Source organism: Catharus ustulatus, chromosome 3 (assembly GCF_009819885.2).
Source record: "Catharus ustulatus isolate bCatUst1 chromosome 3, bCatUst1.pri.v2, whole genome shotgun sequence".
NCBI classification, from domain to species: Eukaryota; Metazoa; Chordata; class Aves; order Passeriformes; family Turdidae; genus Catharus; species Catharus ustulatus.
This window is the reverse complement of record NC_046223.1, coordinates 9,556,544-9,575,707: the sequence shown is the minus strand read 5'-3', so window position 1 is coordinate 9,575,707 and position 19,164 is coordinate 9,556,544. Positions and strand designations below refer to the sequence as shown.

The 19,164-nt window shown below is 40.0% G+C and overlaps 2 protein-coding genes across 10 annotated transcripts in view; one reads left to right on the top strand and one right to left on the bottom strand.

The window, feature by feature from the left end:
- Nucleotides 1-11,881, bottom strand: part of PPP3R1 (protein phosphatase 3 regulatory subunit B, alpha) — a 42,659-nt gene extending 30,778 nt beyond the window's left edge. Inside the window, exon 1 of the mRNA XM_033056119.2 lies at nucleotides 11,666-11,881. Within this exon, the coding sequence (XP_032912010.1) occupies nucleotides 11,666-11,668 (3 nt within the window). The 5' untranslated portion in view covers nucleotides 11,669-11,881. The remainder of the gene's footprint in view (nucleotides 1-11,665) is intronic.
- The window catches only part of PLEK (pleckstrin), a 99,946-nt gene continuing 90,244 nt past the window's right edge, over nucleotides 9,463-19,164 (top strand). Inside the window, exons 1-2 of one of the 9 annotated variants that reach the window (XM_033056104.2) lie at nucleotides 9,463-11,321; nucleotides 12,568-12,690. In XM_033056104.2, coding sequence (XP_032911995.2) covers nucleotides 11,016-11,321; nucleotides 12,568-12,690 — 429 coding nt within the window. In that variant the 5' untranslated portion in view covers nucleotides 9,463-11,015. The other 8 variants (XM_042779130.1, XM_042779133.1, XM_042779135.1 and 5 more) reach the window with 8 other exon arrangements.

The window sequence follows — 19,164 nt, the reverse complement described above, 5'->3', positions numbered from 1 at the left end:
TTGTATTCGTGAAATTACTGTACTATCTATATTCTCACGAGGCTGTTTTTAATTAGGCCAATTTAATTCTCAGCATTTCAAGCACCTATAAAACAGAAAAAACCCCAAAACTAGGATGCTTCATCAAACAGCTCTATAGACTTATCCCTGTAAAAACTCTGCCAAGTTAATTGGTATTTCAATATCCCTCCAAAATTAACAGTCAAAGAATTATGTTCTCTGTAATACTTCCTAGTCAAGCACTCTTGCCACTGGAATGATGAGTAGTGTGAAATACAGGCTTTCTTTTCTCTTCATTGTTTTTCAATCACGTTTAATAGATTGCGGAAACCACAGTCACTTAAGGTATAGGACCATGTAACCCTGTTACCACGCTTGCAAATTTAAAATTCTTTTTGAATAATCTTCAAAAACCCAAAGGCTATCTGTATCTGTAGAATCAAAAATGACATCTTAAAAATATGAGTTGTGACACTCTAAATAAAAGAAATGAGTAAATATAAGGATGGCTCAGTCTTCTGAACTTTCTGAATTGACTTGTACCAAGAAGACACTTATCTCCAAAAGCCTGAACTCCACAGGCAGGAAAAAACCAAATAACCATTAGATCATTTTCCTATTACCACAGTAATGCCATGAGTATTAGAAAGGTGTAAAAATACTTCTGTTTGCAGAGGGCTTTTCCAAAAAGCAGAAAAGGAACTACAGCAGTCACAGAACGTCAAGCAAAGAAAAAAAATCTCCGCCAATCTCCTCCAAGAAATGGCTACAGATCCTTATGCCAGTTAGGCTGAGACAAATACGAAAGATAAGAATTTAAGCTAGAAATTAAATGTAACATGTTAACCTCTGACAGGGGATGAACATACAAATTACTATATGTGTTAATATATAATCATGTAACTAGTTACATATATTCATTAATGTTATATAATCAGTGTATTTCTTCCTCATGTAGCTAGCAAAGGTCCCTTGCCACAAACTGTTAACAAACTTGAGCTAGGAAAGAAAAAAAAACCATAATCAGTTAGAAAATAAGTTTAGGTGGCTACTTTTTTTAGGGGAGTTTAGACAGCAGATTCACTGCAAGTGGTATTTATAGAGGGCAAAAAAACCAGCAAAGATATATTACCAGATTACACTGCATCATATAACAGTATTATGCTACTTAATGTAAAAGACTACTGCAGTTCAACGTAATTCCCTATTCACAGAAGTAGGTTAGAAACAGTCAAGAACAACATGACCTGCAAATCTTTTTCTACCAATTAATTTTCCTAATTTTTTTAATTAAAACAGTGTATTCAGTCATGTGTTAATTGCAAAGGGTAAGGCTTTAGGAACAGTTAATCTGAAAAGGTCTGGAGCAAAAAAAGACAATGCAGGTCTACTGCATACAACAGTTCAGTACCAGTTTTTAAAAACGTCCTTGAACAGAGAAGTGTAAATACCAATTAAGAAAGTATCAGTAATTCACAAAGGCTCTACCACAATGGGTTAGAACAGAGTCAGGAAAGTCACATAGCTCAGCGTACAGCACTGCACAGAAACAGGTTGCATAAGCAGATGCTGTCACCAGCCTTTCTTCCCACGTAAGAAACCTATAAACAGTTCAATACCACTTAGGAAATCAAAAAGGGAAATGAGTTTGAAGGGAGATAAATGTCTTATGGCTGCCCAACAAGAACAGAGAAAGATGAAACAGTACAATTTAAAAAAAGATCACAACGTTGGCAAAATGTCATTCAGGATCCATCATAAAAGAGGCTGAACACTGTGAAGAGTTGTTGTGAAAATGACACATATCTCAAACCAGAAAAGATAGTTCAAAAGGGGATTTGATTTCACAAACTGACACGAACAAAAACAATCAAGAAGGCAAAGATGCAGAACTGGGCAAGATGTGCTAATCAAAGGAAGAAGCAGGCTGTGCTGAAGGGGAATTGTTGCATAGAAACAGAATCTGAAATAGAGAGTTCATATTCGTAACCAGTTAACACTAAACTTACTTTGTCTTTTTCTTTTTTACTTAAGGAAAATAACTTAATCAGAACTTGCAGCTGTCAGCTAATAAATGGAGATATTTTAACAAGTTCTGGTTTAGTTTATGCTATTCAAGGATTCACAAAGAATAAAAATGAATCATAGGGTTTGAAAACAGGACCTACCAGCACTATGATCCAAAACAGAGGGATCAAATTCATTGTAATTATCAAGAAATTTATAAAACATTAAACAGGTCTTCTTGGCATTACCAGCTTCCATATTAAAGCGAACACTTAATTTCCAGCACTCAAGAATTTTCCACAAATTAGAAACTGGTTTTCTGAAGATGCATTAAAAATTTCCGAAGTCTTTCAGTTATCACAGATTTCCCAATAAAACTAAAGCAAAATGAAAGCAAAACTAAATATAATTAAGCACAAAAAACACAAACAAAAAACCCCCAACAAACCAACAACACAAATGCTTTCAATTAAGGTTGTCCCTGCTATGGACTGCTTTCTTTTTAGAAATAAACAGCTTCTATTTGGAAGAATATTTCAGGTTAAGTTCCTCACAGCAGCAACTGGCTTATTTCTTACATATGGGAATGCAAATATTGAGTATCAAATAGAGACATTTGTCACTTTTGCTACAAGCTAATAATAGGGTACTCAAAGGATTAAATTAGAAGTCCAAACCTATTTCAGTTGCTTATAAATATTTACATCAAATGTTTAAAGAATTATCCAAAAATCTAATTACCAGAATAGTTCTAATATCTCTAAATAAAAGATCCACAGCACTTGCTAAAGATTGCTTAATCTTGACAGAAATCAAAGCTTATGAATTGCTGTAGCTGACAATAAAATCAGAAACAGCTGTCCTGAAGAGCCATAAATTTTCTTAAGTAGTAAATGTACATAAAGTTGTAAATGTATGTAAAAGCAAGCATAAGAGTACACACAATGTGGCATTAGAAAAATTACTGCTATTCATAGGATTTACAGGTTCCAAAATAAGTCTAGAAGATGTACCTCTATTGATGCATCCCTGAATCCCAGGGAGTTCCAGTGATGATTTCCAGTTGATCACAATCAAGAATCCAGTCCAAGGCACCGTACAAAGACTGGCACAATAGTGCATGTAATCATAACCCACCCATAGAACCACAGGCTAGCATCTTTCTGCTATTCACCATCTTATCTCTTCATGTGCCATACTTTCAAAAATTTACAGTTTGCAAGCATTGAGGCAGTATATATTGCATATACGTTTGCATACCAGTCTGTAATATGAACTGCAAATCAAAGCAATTTCAAACTAAGAGTTTTAACAACTCTTTGTGAAACACTGGGTAACAAGGATTGACTTGACACAACATTTTATGGCACTGCATAGAATCTACACAATACCTCATGGAAAGTAGATAAAACTACTAGTAAAACCCATCCTTTCTCTAAAACAATTTTTTCTGGAATCTTTAGTTGTTCCGCGCCCTGTTGTAGAGCAGTACACTATTACTACATCAATACATAAAAATGCCTACATAAAATGTAGGCATAAAATGCCTACATCTTCTCATTCTGCTTCATTTACACCCTTTTACTCACATTACTTATTTTCTCACCACAAAAGGGCATTTAGCCACCTTTTAACTCACCATCCCATTTTTAAGACCTCTCAAAAAGAGAATTTTTCAGAATTGACCTATAGCAAAACGCAGCCGCACCAACACCAGAGCTGCACTATAGCATTCAAGAGTACACAAGATTCAAACTTACTAACCATTCATATTTTACATTTACAAACTACATTTATCTGATTTTTCAATGAATTCTCTGAAAACAAAACAAAAAAAACCCCTAACACCAGTGGTACCTACTGCAAAGGTTTTAGTCTTATTAATAAAATAAACAGCGTTTTGAATAAAGTATTTCACAAAAACTAACACTACTTTTATAAGAATCACTATAGCAAACAGGTATTTCACTTGATACCTCTGAGAAGTTGAGTGCCAAGATAGTCTACTCGAGTCAAATATAAAAATCAAGTCTGTTTACTCATCTGACACTTTCATTATCACTGCTTAGAAGTTCTCCTATTTATCATAGGACTCGTTAGCAGATCTACATGCAATCACGCTTTAATCTAAAAAAATCTGTGAAGCGTCACTTCAGCATTATCAACAAAACTGATCCATGACTGCTCAGATACCACAGTGCTAAGCCTGTTAGCAGTGGCTCAATACCAAATTAAACTTCCTAAGGGAACATCTTAAAAACATCTGAAAAACTATTAAGTCATCATGCCTACAAAGTACCTGAGCGCTCCTTCACAAGCTCAGGCCTGAAGCATAGCCATGGAGTCTATTGAAAAATAAATCCAACAACAAACCAAACAACTCCTTTTAAAGTCCTCTCTGCTAGTCATAGTGTCATTCAGCAGAGGGAACTCAAGTGACTGTTTTCAACTTCAGTGATGCTATTCAGAACCTGCAGAGTCAGCAGTGAAACAATATTTGGTTTTGTCTTTTACCACTTACTAAAAAAAACCCCTAAACATCTGATACATGCACACAAAGGAGATACAGGGTAAGAAGAGAGAAGAGGTAGAAAGAATCCTGTAGTTTCCAGGTGATGAAAATAAGGTATAAAAAAATCCCCCTATTTGTCACAAATATATTGGAGGAAGAAAAAGATCTACAGCTTTTAAAGAGTATCCTAGGATTGTAATTCTTGTGAGAATCACAGCTGAATCCTGTAGCTTGGTTTCTTCCCAGAAGCATATCAACTCTGGGCTTCATTTCTGGGCTTCCTATCTGTTGTCCCATTCTTTCCTCTCCTGCTCCTCCCAAACTCTGACTGAATTGCTTCCATAAATGTCTTACTACATTTTTTAATTCCTACCTTACCTAACTTAGGTAATGTTATAAACTATTTTAACTTTAAGCTGACTGAAGCTTTAGCTCTTTGCCTTAAGTTTGCTTAAAAATGTTCATCAACACAGACTTTGTAAATATTCACTAACTGACACGACCTGGCTTGGAAGCCAAGATTTTTATTGGTAGTTCATAAGAAATGCTGCCTTTAATTCAACATATTTAATGGGTTTCCAAGACTTCTTTAATGCAGTTAAGGATTATTTATATCACTAGATTTCCTCCTTAATTGTGAAAGGGAGTATCGATAGCAGGGCCAAATGACTGTCAAGTTACAAGCGAGTCAGATATAGTCTCCAGCCTGTTTTGTACCATCAACACAGTTTTGCTGAAGCAGTTAAAGTGCTTGTAGAAACATAAAAAACACAGTCTATATGGAAAAAGCCTAATGAAGTACAGCTGCCAAATTAAAATTTTCAAGTTACACAAAATGTCAAAATTAAGTAGAAACAACACTCCAGAAATTACTTCACTTGAAAGACAGGGATTTTATTCTTAAGACACACCAGAAACTTAAAAACATCCCAACTCTCCACAGACTTTTGCCACTCAAATTATAAATGTAAGACCTGATTAGAAAGAAAAGACATAGTTTAAGCTTAGCCCTGGTTAAACTCATCTCAGTATTACTAAATACAGTATTTCATCCAGTGACCAAAAATATCTAGCTACATCATACACCAAGTAGAATACATTGTTTCTAGTCCTGGGCTCTCCCAGAACACTTCAACTGGTATACCAAAAGATTTATCTATTACAGATTAAAAGATGCTGGTGCATGTGCAAGACTTTCCCACTTCATTCAGCACATAAAGGTAGTCTCTGTAACTGACTTTTCTGACACTGGTGGTGTCAACATTACTTTAGGCCACTGACAATCAAAAAACAGAGTAGCTTTTGCAGGATATTAAAGGCCCATCTCCAGCTCTAATCTCTAAAAGTAGTCACTTTAAGTGGCTAACATGCTGTTACAAAGATGTTGAAAGAAGGCAGCCAGTGACCACTGAACACCATCACATGCCCTAAGCCAAATGGACAATGCACAGCACATTTTCTAGTGGCTGCATTTTAACTCCAAGTCTCAAGACTCCTAAATTTTTAACAGTAAATATGATTTAGATGTATTTATTGTAAAAGCCACAAACAGACATTTTCAATATCACATACTAATGCTAACTTCTAAACAATAACAAGGACCTTGGATAAGTTTATTACTCTGCCATGACCTCAACCTGTTCTATTTGCAGAACAAGGGCAATATTTACCAGCTTCACAAGAGCAGAGTCTTTGGGAAAGAAAGAACATATTTAAGTAATTTATATAATCATGTCAGCCAACAAAATTCTAACTGTTCCAGGAGTTCCAATTTTTCTATATTTTAATTAACATAGGCCTGCAAGTCAAACAAGATGCTTATTTTCTAATGGTATCGTGCTCAGAGGTTCCCGCTGCGTAACCTTTAAGCACAAGCACTTTTTACTCCTCTTTTTGTGCCGACATACACCTGTCATCATTTCTTCCCCACCACTTCAATTTTTACTCCCCCATTCTCACAGGGCTCACTCCTCCAGCAGCAGAAAAGTTGGATCATGACAAGGACATCACACAGTAGCACGTTCTCTGTTTCTGCTCATTCTCGGCAAAGAAATACCACATAGGAAGTACGGGAACAGCCAGTCCCCTTTACCTCCATGTTCCTTCTATAAGGAACATAAAGGAATAAACAAGTTCAGGAAAACAGAAAAACATACAGTCTAGAAGAAAATAAGGATGGAAAACTGGGAAATGTGTCACTATATGAAGTGGCTACCAACGAACAAAAGAACAGTGCAGTGTAAATTTTCTCTCAATTACAACTTGACAAATGATATTACACAGAGAAGGAAGAATAGACTTGGCAGGGAAGAGGAGGGAGAGCAAATTGCTTTCAAGTAGTAATATATTAGCTCAAATTACAAAAAATGTTTTTCCATTAAAACAATTTTTGACCTTCATTTCATACAGTTGAATTGAAGTCTCTAGAATCATGGAATCAGTTAGGTTGAAAAAGACCTCCAAGATCACCGAGTCCAACCTATAGAATTTTATGCTCAACTATCATTCAGATTTAAAATATTTTCTTTAGTAAAACACAGCTAAATACAAGTGGCAAAAATGGGGAGGGAAAACAAAACTAGTCTTCAAACCAGAAGAAAAAAATCAAAGTAATGACGAAAAACCTTATGCAAGAATAATTTATGAATTACAGTAGAAAAACTCTATTAAGCACACCTACAATTAAAATTAAAAAAATCTATTTCTTCTGTAATACTGCCAGGTAAGCACCAATTCAGCACCCAGATTAAGGGACTGGAGCATCTCTCTTATAAGGAAAGGTTGAGGGAGCCAGGACCTAATCAATGTGTATCAGTATCTGAAGGGAGGGTTCCAAAAGGATGGACCAGCTCTGCATGGTAGTGTCAAGCAATAGGACAAGAGACAACGGGCAGAAACTGATGCATAGGAAGTTTCACCTTAGCATGAGGAAGAATTTCTTTACTGTGCAGTCACCGCACAGTATGAACAGAGGGTGTGGAGTCTCCCTAACTCGAGATATTCCAGTACCATCTGGACACAATCCCATGCAATGTGCTCCAGGATGACCCTTCTCCAGCAGGGAGGTTGAACCAGGTGATCCGCTGTAGTACCTTCCAACCTGACCCATTCTGTGAGGAGGTAGAAGCAGACAAAGATATATGGTCTGGCATAAAAATGTGCATTTCTGCCTCATCTTGTTTCCTCAGAAACACCAGAATTACTGAATTCTCTTTTTCTGGCACTGATCAAAAGAAGACAGTCCCATCTACTTTAAGATATGAATAAACCCCACAATTTAGGTGTTATTAATCTCACTCCCTTCAAATTTTCCTTTCACCTGCTAAGCCAGATGCATTAGGTGATGAATATACTGGAGCTCCTGAGGTATGCCCACCACAAACTATTTTCCCTTCAACTATTCAATTTTCATTCCTCCCTACTGTTGAATTAATAGTTTAACCATACAAAAACAGAATTCTACTTCTACCACAGGAATGGTAAAAAAAAAAAAATTTCAGTAATTTCATGATTACAAGCCGCACCGAATATAAGCCGCATTTCTGGGGTGTCAGCAACGTTTTGTTTTTCCTCCATATATAAGCCGCACTGGATTGTAAGCCGCACTTTCGTTTGCAGCGAAGATCTGCGCACAACTTTCACAAAGTTGCCAATTAGTAACGGAATCGCGTGATCACGGGGTTTACTGGCTCAGCCCTGCTCAGGGCGGCTGCCAGGGAGTGGCCCCGGCTCCGCTCACCACTGCCGCTGGGAGGCAGGGGAGTGGTGTGCCCGCCAGTGTTGCCGGGAAGCGGGAGAGGGGCATGCCCGGCCGGTGCCGTTGGGAGGAGGGAGAGGGGTGTGCCTGGCTGGAGCCGCTGGGAGGAGGGAGAGGGGCGTGCCCGGCCAGTGCTGCCGGGAGGAGGGAGAGGGGCGTGCCCGGCCGGTGCCGCCAGGAAGAGCGAGAGGGGCATGCCCGGCCGGTGCCGCCAGGAAGAGCGAGAGGAGCTTGCCCGGCCAGTGCCGCCGGGAAGTGGTAGAGGGGCTTGCCTGGCTGGTGCCGCTGGGAGGAGTGAAAGGGGCGTGCCCGGCCAGTGCTGCTGGGAGAAGGGAGAGGGGTGCGCCTGGCTGGTGCCGCAGTCGCGCCCCCCAGGCCCGGGCAGTGCTGCTGCTGCTGCACCGCCACTGCCCTGCCACTCGGGGCTGGGCAGGCTCCGCCTTGACTCGGGGCTGCTGCTGGCTCAGACTTCTGGGTTGGGAAATTTCCAAAATTTGTTCATATATAAGCCGCTCCTGAATGTAAGTAGCACTTCCTGTTTGGGAAGCAAAATTTTAGTCAAAATGGTGCGGCTTATAATCGTGAAATTACTGTACGTACTTTTTTAAAAGTGTTTTTCCTTTGCCACCAACAGGCTCTATCTTCCTTTTTTGTTCAGCTAATACCCAAAGCATTTAACACCCTCCCTGCTAAATAGTAAAGAATTATTTAAGATGGTCTTTTGGGTTTTTGGGGGTTTTGTTAGATTGTTGTTTAGTTGAAAAAGAAGAACAAAACTGTTTAGGAGGTTCTTTACTCCAGTAATTTAGAACCAGAGTTAGATCAGTCTGGCTGAAGCAAATGCACCAGAAGCACTAGTATTCAAGTCAAGTGAGTCAAAACAACTGAGTCAGAGAATAGTTAAGATGGATGCACCATGTAATATGTTTTGGGTGATTCCTGCAGAATTCTGGGGCTTCTATGCTACATCTCTAAAGTACAAGATCTGGATATGAACCAGAACACAGATCATCCCAAGAAGACAGAATTTACCTATTTAAAACTAAGATAATTTAATACCGTTATCTGTGCTGTTTACCTTTTCCTAGAAAACACTACTCATAGGAAAAACTTGCTAAGTCAACTCAGACAAAAATAGCTTATCAACATTACTTCTAGCATTATGTAATGAACTTGTCATGGTATGCTCTGACAGATTATTTTAGAACCGGCTATACCTAAACATCCAGAAAAACATTCTTTGACTCACGAGATGATTTTATCTTAAGCTACCTACTACAAACACAACAACACATTCACATCTTTAGTCCCCAAAACACAACAATACATTCAGCTCTTTTCTCCCCAGAACTGTCAGCTTTCTCATCCTGTAAGAACATAAAAGAAACGTTGTTCTAAAATGTGAAAAAATAACTTCTCCAATATCATAAGGCTTGGAACAAGATGTACTCCATTAAAACTGAACACTTTCAACAAAAACATCCCTAATTAATGTTAACAAAAAAAAATAGCAACTTATATAAAATGCTGGGGGTGCTTTTTTGTTAATGTATAATTTTATATTGGTTTTCAGACTAGAAGGCACCTAAGATCAGGTGTTACCAGAACCAGTGCAGCGATACAACAACGGTGGTGTTCCACTTATTTGAGAAAACAAGCATCTTTACTGGCACATTCAGCACACTGTTTTTCCTGAGTATATGCATTTCCACATTGCAATGCATCATACACAAATACTATTCAGGAAGCAATGAAACAACGATCACAAGATTATAGGAAAGCTATCATTACAACAGAATGGAGGAAAAAATAATCAAGAGGTAATAATACATGAAAGTTAAGTTCATGTATTAAGGTTCATGTATTATCTTAAAGGTCACTGACACATACATGGGCATCGTAGTTCAATAGTATTTCTTTCCTTCTATGTATGTTAGTCTATCTCATCTGGCAGGTCTTTGAGAACAAGATTTTCACAGAAGACCCAACCACTGGCAGGATGAGCACAACTGTTTTGTGTTGAAAATAATCACTGTTCACGATGATCTATGCATTCAAAGTAATTAACAGTATTGCAATCACAGCATAAGTGACAGTATTTTTTTTTTACCTCAAATTCATTAATACCTTGTTCTCAAAATATGAACTACTTTTTCCCTCTCAGTCTTGATGTGCTCCCAACCAAAACCAAGACTTTCTACATTTCAAAGCACTTCTCCAAATGCAGATCTATTAAAGTGTACACACAAAACCAGCCTGCGCATGGTTTCCATCACAACTTTATTTTTTAAAGGAAAAACTGCAATGCTTTAAAACAAAAGGAAATCCATTTGATTTCCAGGCCCTGTGAGATCTAACGTGCAATGTGTTAACCAGCTGGCCTAGGTCTGAAAGAGCTGAAAAAAAAAATAAAATTAAACTACTTGTATTTCTCCAACTGTAAAACCTTCTGTATTGCCAGGTCTTCAGGTCTTCCTGCAACTAGGGTACTGGATAATTTAGACTAAAATAAATGTTTATTAAATAAAAAGGGCGTTGATTTCTTGGCAGCGGTGAAAAGCATGAGACACCCCTAGCGTCGACGTAAAATACTACACGACTCCATACTGGACTCCAGATTAACTTTACGGCAGAAAAAGGGAAATTTAAATCCGTCATGACTGAAAAAACAGAAGGACTTCGCGCACACACACACACCTGGACACATCGCACTCCCGCCACCTCAAACCCCGAGCACCCATGGTACGCGCAGAGTCAGCTTTCTGCCCCAGCCCAGCTACAGAGCACATTATCCAGTCCACTGGGCTACGTGCATTACAGCTTTCCGGTCCGCACACGAACAGCACAGCGCTACTGCTGCTGCACCGGGGGCGGGGGGAGAACCCCGCGGAGCTGCGAAACAACCCCCGCACGGCAGTGCTGCCGAAATTGCCGGAATTTTGTCTGGAAACGGCTCCGGGGGATGATGGTGCCTCTGTGGAACAGACGAGATCCAGCCCGGACGAGGCGAATCCCCGGACCGCGGAGAGGGCCGGGTGGGGTGAGGTGAGAGGGTGCTGGGGAAGCGAAGGGCCGAGCCCGACAAGCGCTGCCAAGGCGGTGGAGGGAGGAGGCGGAGAACCAGCGGGGTTCCGTGGGCGGCGGAGGAGAGCGAAGGATGCGCCTGCCGCCGGGGAGAGACGGTAACGAAGCCCGAAGAAGCGCTCGCCCGGGGGAGGACGTGGACGACCCGGGGACGGGAGGAGCCGGGTCAGGGGCAGGGCAGCGCCGAGGCGGAGCGGTGGTTGGGGCCGCGGGGGTGGGGGACCCGGCCCGATCTGGAATATTCCAGCGGGGCGGGAGTGGGGAGGTGGGAAGAGCTAGAGAGGGAAGCGAGGGAGGGTCCTCACCATGGCGGTGGGTGGGCGTCAGGCGTCTCTCCCGCAGATGAATCCGCCGACCCCGGCCTCGCTGTACGTTGTCCGGCGTCGCTGCCGCCGTTGCCACTCCCAGTCCGCTCCCGATCTCGCTCCCGCTCCCGTCACTGCGGCAAAGGCTCCGCTGATCCGCGCACAGAGCGAGCGAAGGAGGGAGGGGAACAGGGAGAGAGGGGGCGCGAGCGCTGCTGGCGCGGGGCGGAGGGGGCGGGGGCTCTCACATCCGGGTACTCCGCCGCGCTGGGGGCGGGAATAAGATCGTGACGTCATCTGCGGGGTGGCGAGGTGGGAGCTCAAAATGGCGGCTCGGTGATTGTGGAGTTGTGGGGGGTGGAAGAGATTTTTGAGTTCTTTGCGGCTAACCGTCAGCCTGGCATTATCACTATAATTCTAACCTCGAAACGTCTAAACTCCTAAACCACTAAACTATATCACCCAGCGCCAAATCCAGGCGTCTCCAGGGTTAGTGACTCCACCACCTCCCTCAGCAGTCCGTTCCAGTGTCTGACCACCAGACCAGTGAAAAAAAAAACGTTTTTTCTGCTATCTAATCCCAATCTCCCCTATCGCATTTTGGGGCTATTTTCTTAGGTCCTCAATACAGGCAAGGTAGGAGAGGCCGGACTCTAGCTGGAGAGAGCGATGAGGTTTCCCCCTCCTCGAGGCCAAACTACCCCAAGTCCCTCAGCCGCTCCTCATAAGTGTGTGGGAAAAAGGCGATTTTTGGGGCTGCTAGGAGGCCCCTGTTAGTAGGCCTTTTCTGTTGAATGTTAACTACAAAGCACAAGTTCGTTTTTTTCCTTTTTGCTACTAAACCAGGACTGATTCAAGGTGATCGCATATACTTTTTCTTTCCCTCTTGTATGATTTGACAGATGAATATCCGATCATTATCAGTGCTGGGCCTGGCTAAATGTGACTGTAGGGCTGCAGCGAATGGCTTAAAATGTCTTGAAAAGGACTCCAAGGATGCAGCTTTCCTGACCTGTACATCAGACGTAAGTACAAAAATACCTTAATAAACCTTATTGCTGTTACAACTACGGGTGCTAACAGTTGTTATCTTGGCTCCTTCTAGCCTCTGCCCAAAGAAAGGCACACTCAGGTAAACTGCCAGGGCTGCTGACTCTCCCAAACATCTGCTTAGGCTGGTCTCTCTCAGTGATAATCTGTATAATATATTATTGTGTACATAATTATTATTTGTATATATATGTGTGTCTGTGTGTGTGTGTATGTATTTTTATAAGCGGTGCTGCTGCAGCCCTTGCTGCTTGAGATTCTTTGTGTGACTTCTGTGTTCTGCAAAAGTGGGGGAAAAATCCACATAGAGAGAAAGCTCTGTGCAAGGAGGCATTTGGAAGGGCACCTTTGACAGGTAGCTGCTCTCCCTATGTTCTGACTGTTATTTTCCGTGGGTTTTTAATGTTGTATTGCAAGAGGGTATCCAGTCTTAAAGCGGCTTGGTAAAGAATCACAGAGTAGTGCTGGAAGGAGCCTCCAGTGATGATCTAGTCCAACCCCCATATTTAACAGATTTTTAGAGTATGGTGTTTCAGTACTGTTAATAGTTAATTATACAAAACTAAAGGATTATCTCATCGCTGCACAATTCCTTTAAAGTGTGTATACATGTATCTTTGTTGTTTCATGCCAGCTTTGTACACTACATAGTCTACAAAATGAAATTATATTCAGTCTGCTGAATGCAGGCTTAGATGAAAGATGTAGTCTCAGTAACCCCTTTGGGCAAGATACAGGGCAATGCAACTGCTTGCATAAGCAAGGCTGGCCCTCAGGGAGTGATCTCTATATATGGTGAAGCTTTAAGTAGGCCAGATGGCACCTTTAAAAACCTCTGTGAAGGGTAAAATAAAATAATTAATGAAGAGGATGTGATTCCACATTTCCTTTGGTGTTTTTGCCTTTCTGTCCTTTCTCTGCTAAATAGGTTTACTTTGGAGCACCATGACACAGCACCTAACACTGTAACAAATTAGGTGGTGATGTGAAAATAATAATTAGATATTGTGTTAATACTGCCAAAGAGAAGACTCTGTACCATGTTGATGTTGTTTTTCAGGCATTTGTTACTTGGCTCACAATAGCTAGACACTTTGCCAGGGAAATGCAAATTAATTCTGCCAAGTTCAAGGTGAGATAGTGAGATAATTCACGGGGGAAGGGAAGACTGGGTTAATGCTTTTAAACCAGGCTAATTTTTTAGGACCACAGCAGACAGCATGATCTAAGATTAGCAAAGGTTACCTTTAGAGTGCATGGAGAAACCTGAAATCTTGAAATGAAATGCACAAATGCTAAGAGGAATGGGAATCTCCCACAGGTTAGTCTGCTCAGGGACCTACATAAATGAAGAGTGACTGTGGAGTTCAAGATAAATCAAAAGTTGTTCTGTTCTAGAAGACTGAAGCAAAGCAGAACAATAAATGTGTAGTTCTTAGAAACTGTTAGTGATTGATGAATGATCTGTTCCCGAACTGAAATGCAGCAAGGGAGAAGCTTGAGCAGGAAGAACCAAGAGTGGGTCAGGGACATTGCACACACAAGTCTGGCAAAATTAACTAAGTGAAGGTGGTGATTAGTGAAACTGAATGATGGTAATTTGCACCAGAAGCAAAACAAGCACCAAAACAAAAGTGTAAGATTTGAATTAATAATAAATGAGCAAAACAGACTGGGCCTAACCACAGTGGGTGGTTATACATCAGAAAATGGTCTGATCCAGAGAAGGAATTTTCTGCTTGTTTTTATTAATATATACAGATGGTTAGGATGTCTCTTCTTTTGAGAGGAAAAAAATCCTAATTGATAGGATATCTAGGAATAAAATATTCCTAGATTTCACTAAAAGCTAGCATTAAAACTGACTGGCCTCTAGCCAAAAAAAACCAACATGAGATCTCCAAGTGAAAAAAATTCTGATGTAAAGCAGTCTTACTACTTGCATCTCTATCATTGCAGCTGTATCTAGCAGATGCAAATCTGGAGTAAAATCAGCTAAATTAAATTGAAGGAGGCTAGAATTTCTATCGAAAAATGTAATGAGCTTAAAATAAATAGATATTAAGAACATAACTTATTTGTTACCTTTCGAGTTCCAAGTAGACAGAGCCAAGAACTTAGGAAAATAGTTTTAATCTTGTAATGCAGTTATGCCACTGCTAATAGCTTTGAGCCTCTAGATGCAGTACAAAGAAGAACTAGTGCACTTTTAATTCCCTTCTTTTGTTTGATTGCTTTTTTTCAATATCTAACTTCTTTTAGAAGTTAAAAACGAAAGATGGTGTTTGTTAGTGTGTAGGTAAGAGTCTGTAGAAAACCATGACTTGCATTTAACCCTTTGCATTATGTTACCTGTATTTCTGACTAATATTTTTGCAAATATTGATGTGTGATTTTTTTTTTAAGAGTAAGTTTCAGACTTTGTCATTTTCTGCTGTTAGTAAAGCTCATCTGCAGCATAATTGCAACCATTTAAACTAAGATAATAACATCATGGAATCATTTGGATTGGAAGGGGCCTTTAAGGGCCACTTAGTCCAGCCATGGGGCCACCTATGTCCACCCTAAGCAGGGACGTCTCCAACTAGATCAGGTTGTTCAGGGCCTGGTCCAATCTAACCTGGAATATTCCCTGGGATGGGCCTTCCACCACCCATCTGGGTCACCTACCCCGGGGTTTCACCACTGTAAAAAACATCTGTCTCCATGTAAATGGAAACTGATTAAGCTACAGGTAAGTAAATATGTAATCTCTTTTTTGAGAGTACCTGTTTGGGATCTTCAGTGTTATTAACCATTATGATCTGGCTTCCACAGTGCTTGACCTAATGCCTGGAAAACATTTTCCATGCTGCTGCTTATGTATCTGGGCTCTAGCTCATTTCATAGCATGTTTCTTTGAAAGTGCTATTTGTGATGCCTTAACTGTCTCAAAGTTTTGAGGCTTTTTTTAATATACCATGTGTCTTTGATGTCCTGAACATACCCTTCTTTGTCTTGCCTTGCGCTAGTCTTCATATAAGCATTCCTGATTCACAAACCTTGCTGGATGCAATTTGTAAGAAGCATTCCCCTCTCTGTAACCCAGGGTTAGGGCTGCCATCTAATTAAATAATCTTCTGTCCTGACCTCTAACAGGCTGTAAGCAGCTTTTCCCATCATGGCAGGTAACCTCTTGGGACAGTACAATAAAGCTTGAAAGTACACTATTTTTAAGCATGTTTGTGTGTTTGTATGTAACATTGTTTTATAAAAATAAATAAACTCTTATGCTTCTGTAATTCTGTAAAAGGAAGGAAGGAAAGCAACCTTTCATGAACTGGCTTTCAGTTATAGTGGGCAAGGGAGGCTTATCAGCAGAAGAGGAAGCCTTTTCAGATAGAAATCAAAACTATCTTTTCTCAGCATGTTTGAATTCCCCTTTTAGTGCAGGTCCTAAACTCTTAATATCTGTAAAACCAGTGCACCATATTGATTCATTGTTTCAATTGTAATAAAATAATAATAATAAACAAATCTAAAGATACAATACTAGACAAGAAGTGACAAATGGTAGGAAGGATGTGTTTCTCATTGTATCTCTCTTACTCCTACATCTATCTGTCTTTTCAGCTGAAAGAAATCAAAGGGAGCCTGTCTTTATTTTCTTGCATATTTGTGAGAGCATGTATAAAGTGTCAAGACTTGGGAGGAAAGGGAGATGATACTTTTCAGATCTAGTAAGTCAGAGCTGAAAAAACTGATCTAATGAAAGACTAGAAGAATGCTGTGGAGCACAAAAGCCTTGTGGGTAATGGGGTGAGTTTTAGTTACACATTGGTTTATTTTGTGTCCCTGTAGGGTGCTGGATTTCAAATTGCTAGAACAGGTGCAGATGTACTGTTGTCTCTTGCATATGTATATTTACTGAAACAGTATTTGTTAATGCTTCTGATCTGTGGATCTGGCTGCCCAAGGTACTATGAATTAAATTACCTGACTGTAGGATTATTTCTTTTCAGCTCTCGTTTGTCATTAACAGCTCCCAAGGACTTGAAGCCACTAACTGAAAACCATTACAAGAAACTTTTTTTCTTAACTGCATTATGAAGAGTGGCCTTCTGATTTCCTAAACTTACTGCCAGTTCTGGCTAGGATGAACTGGGGATAAAAATACTTTCTTTGTCTTTGCCCCTATGCCTGTAATAACTCTCTGCCTAACCAGATAACTCTCTGCCTAACAAAATGGAAACAATTTGCAAGAAAGATTGAGACTGAAAGGTTGCATCTTTCTAGAGACTCTGCTATTAGCTAATACTTTGATGTAGTGATCTTGTTTGTTTGACAGTTTTTAAGAATTCCTGATGGCATTCAGGTGTAGCTGGGGTTGGTATAATTGGCTGCTTTTTTTCTGAAGACATTTGTTCTGGTGAGCTGTTATGGGCTGACTGCTCAAAGACCTTGCAGCAAATGGAAGTAAGTGCTGGAGTAGTGTTTGTTTCGGGTTTTTTCCTTCACTTATGTACTTGTTTACCTTTGCAAAGTCTTATTTATTTTGCTCAATTCTGCTGGAGATATATGTGTATCAGTCTTATCTTCCTGCAGTAACTGATTAAAGCTGTAGAGACTAGTCTGTACAGGTTGTTAAGGAGCTATTAATGTGTGTATCTCCAATAGATATCTTGAATTAATGTTTTATCAGTGATCGTGTGGCTGACTGATTCAGGTTTTGGCTAGTGCAAAGTGTGAAGGTAATGACTCAGGCAGTAAGCTAGACCAATGATTTAATGGCAGAACAACAATCTGAACTGAAATTATGCCAAAAGGTCTTTATTTGTTCATTGTCTTTCTTGTAGCAGAGAGAAAAGTAGGGAGCTCCTTTTTTGTTGATCCTCTAACATTTTGAGTTGGGGACAAATTTTGAATATCGGTTAGTAACCTCTTTCAAAACTAATTAGTGTACATGTTTTCCTGTGAACTACATTTTAGGATATAAGTGTGTGTTAATTAGTGCAAGGTTCTGTGTGTATTTAACCTCTTTTTATTGTCATGGAGGACAAAAACAATGGCATTAATAAATGATGTCTGGGGTGTGATATGTTGAATTGCATCTAGCTTAGTTATGCATTTATTCTATAGCTTTTACTGTCATGATCTCTGTGCTCATGTAATCTGTTTTTATTTGCAGTACAGTCAGCAGTATGAAAAATTAAGTAGTGTGTTAGAGCTTTTAAGGAGATCATGATGCAGCATGATCACATATATTAATGTAAATGTTCAGAGTGCTTTTAGCCAAAGCAATGAGACCACACTAAGGGAGCCACTTGAGTGTGGAATTCTCTGCTCAGGGCTGCTCTTCCATGCAGAGACTCTTGGGAGTGCAGATTGAGGACTGCGTGGTTTGCCATTAAGGGAGTATAACCCTATATGCCGATAAGATTTGTTTGCCACAGGATGGGATTTTTTTCTTTCCCAAGGAATTCAGAAGGTGATACTCAAGGTGCAAAGCACCTGGCCTGTCAACCATGCTTATATGTCAGTGTTTGGATCAACATTGGATATGGCCTTTTTTCTTATAATGGTAGTATTCAGGTATTTTGCACCTACAGCATAGGACTGGAAAATCACCTCAGCTCTTTAGTGGTGTGTGGAGATTTCAGTAGAAAATTATGCTCAAGCTGCTGGATGGGGATTCTGTGTTTTGTTCAGATAAAGCAGATTTGGATCCTGAATCCCAAGCATTTAGACTTCCTAGGTTTTATGCTTGCTCTTTGCACTTGTAACGTGGTATGGTTACTCAAGGAATCATAAATAGGTTTAGCTTCCTGGCATCCTCTTTGTCCTTAGAGGTGTTTTTGCAGAGTGTGTGTGTGACTAAAACTACTGGGAGCTCTTGCTTTGCACTGAAGTTAAAGAATCTGTCACAGGAATTAAAAATTGGCTGGACTGGCTGTTAATCTCTGTTAATCAGAAGATTTTGAGTGACTTAAGTCTTCGTGCCTTCATCTTGCAGAAGATTGTCTAATTAAAAGGGGCACTTGCCAGGGATGGTGCGCAAGGGTATAGGGTTAAGTTATGGTGCTTCTGCCTTTGACTTATGTGGCGAAGTACCATCACGTTTCTGGTATAGAATTGATTTATAACTTTAGTAGATTTAATATCAGCTTCTGATCCATCATGCTTTTCTGAGCACTCTCACAGGAAAAAAATGGAAATTTTCCTTTTCTGAAAGGACATGCATCTTTTCCAGAGGAGATTTTAAGTCAGAATAAAGACATTTTCTCTTATTTTCCTATCAAAATTCTCCCTGATTCTGTCTCCCTGCAGACAAAATGTATGCATAATGCCAGTGAGGTTCCTAAGTAAATACCATGCAGTTTTGGGTGTCTTAGTCATACAGTGCTATTTTTCTTTCCTTTGTCAATAAGGAAGAAAACTGCTCTCTGAAAATTGTGCATTTTATTTTGCAG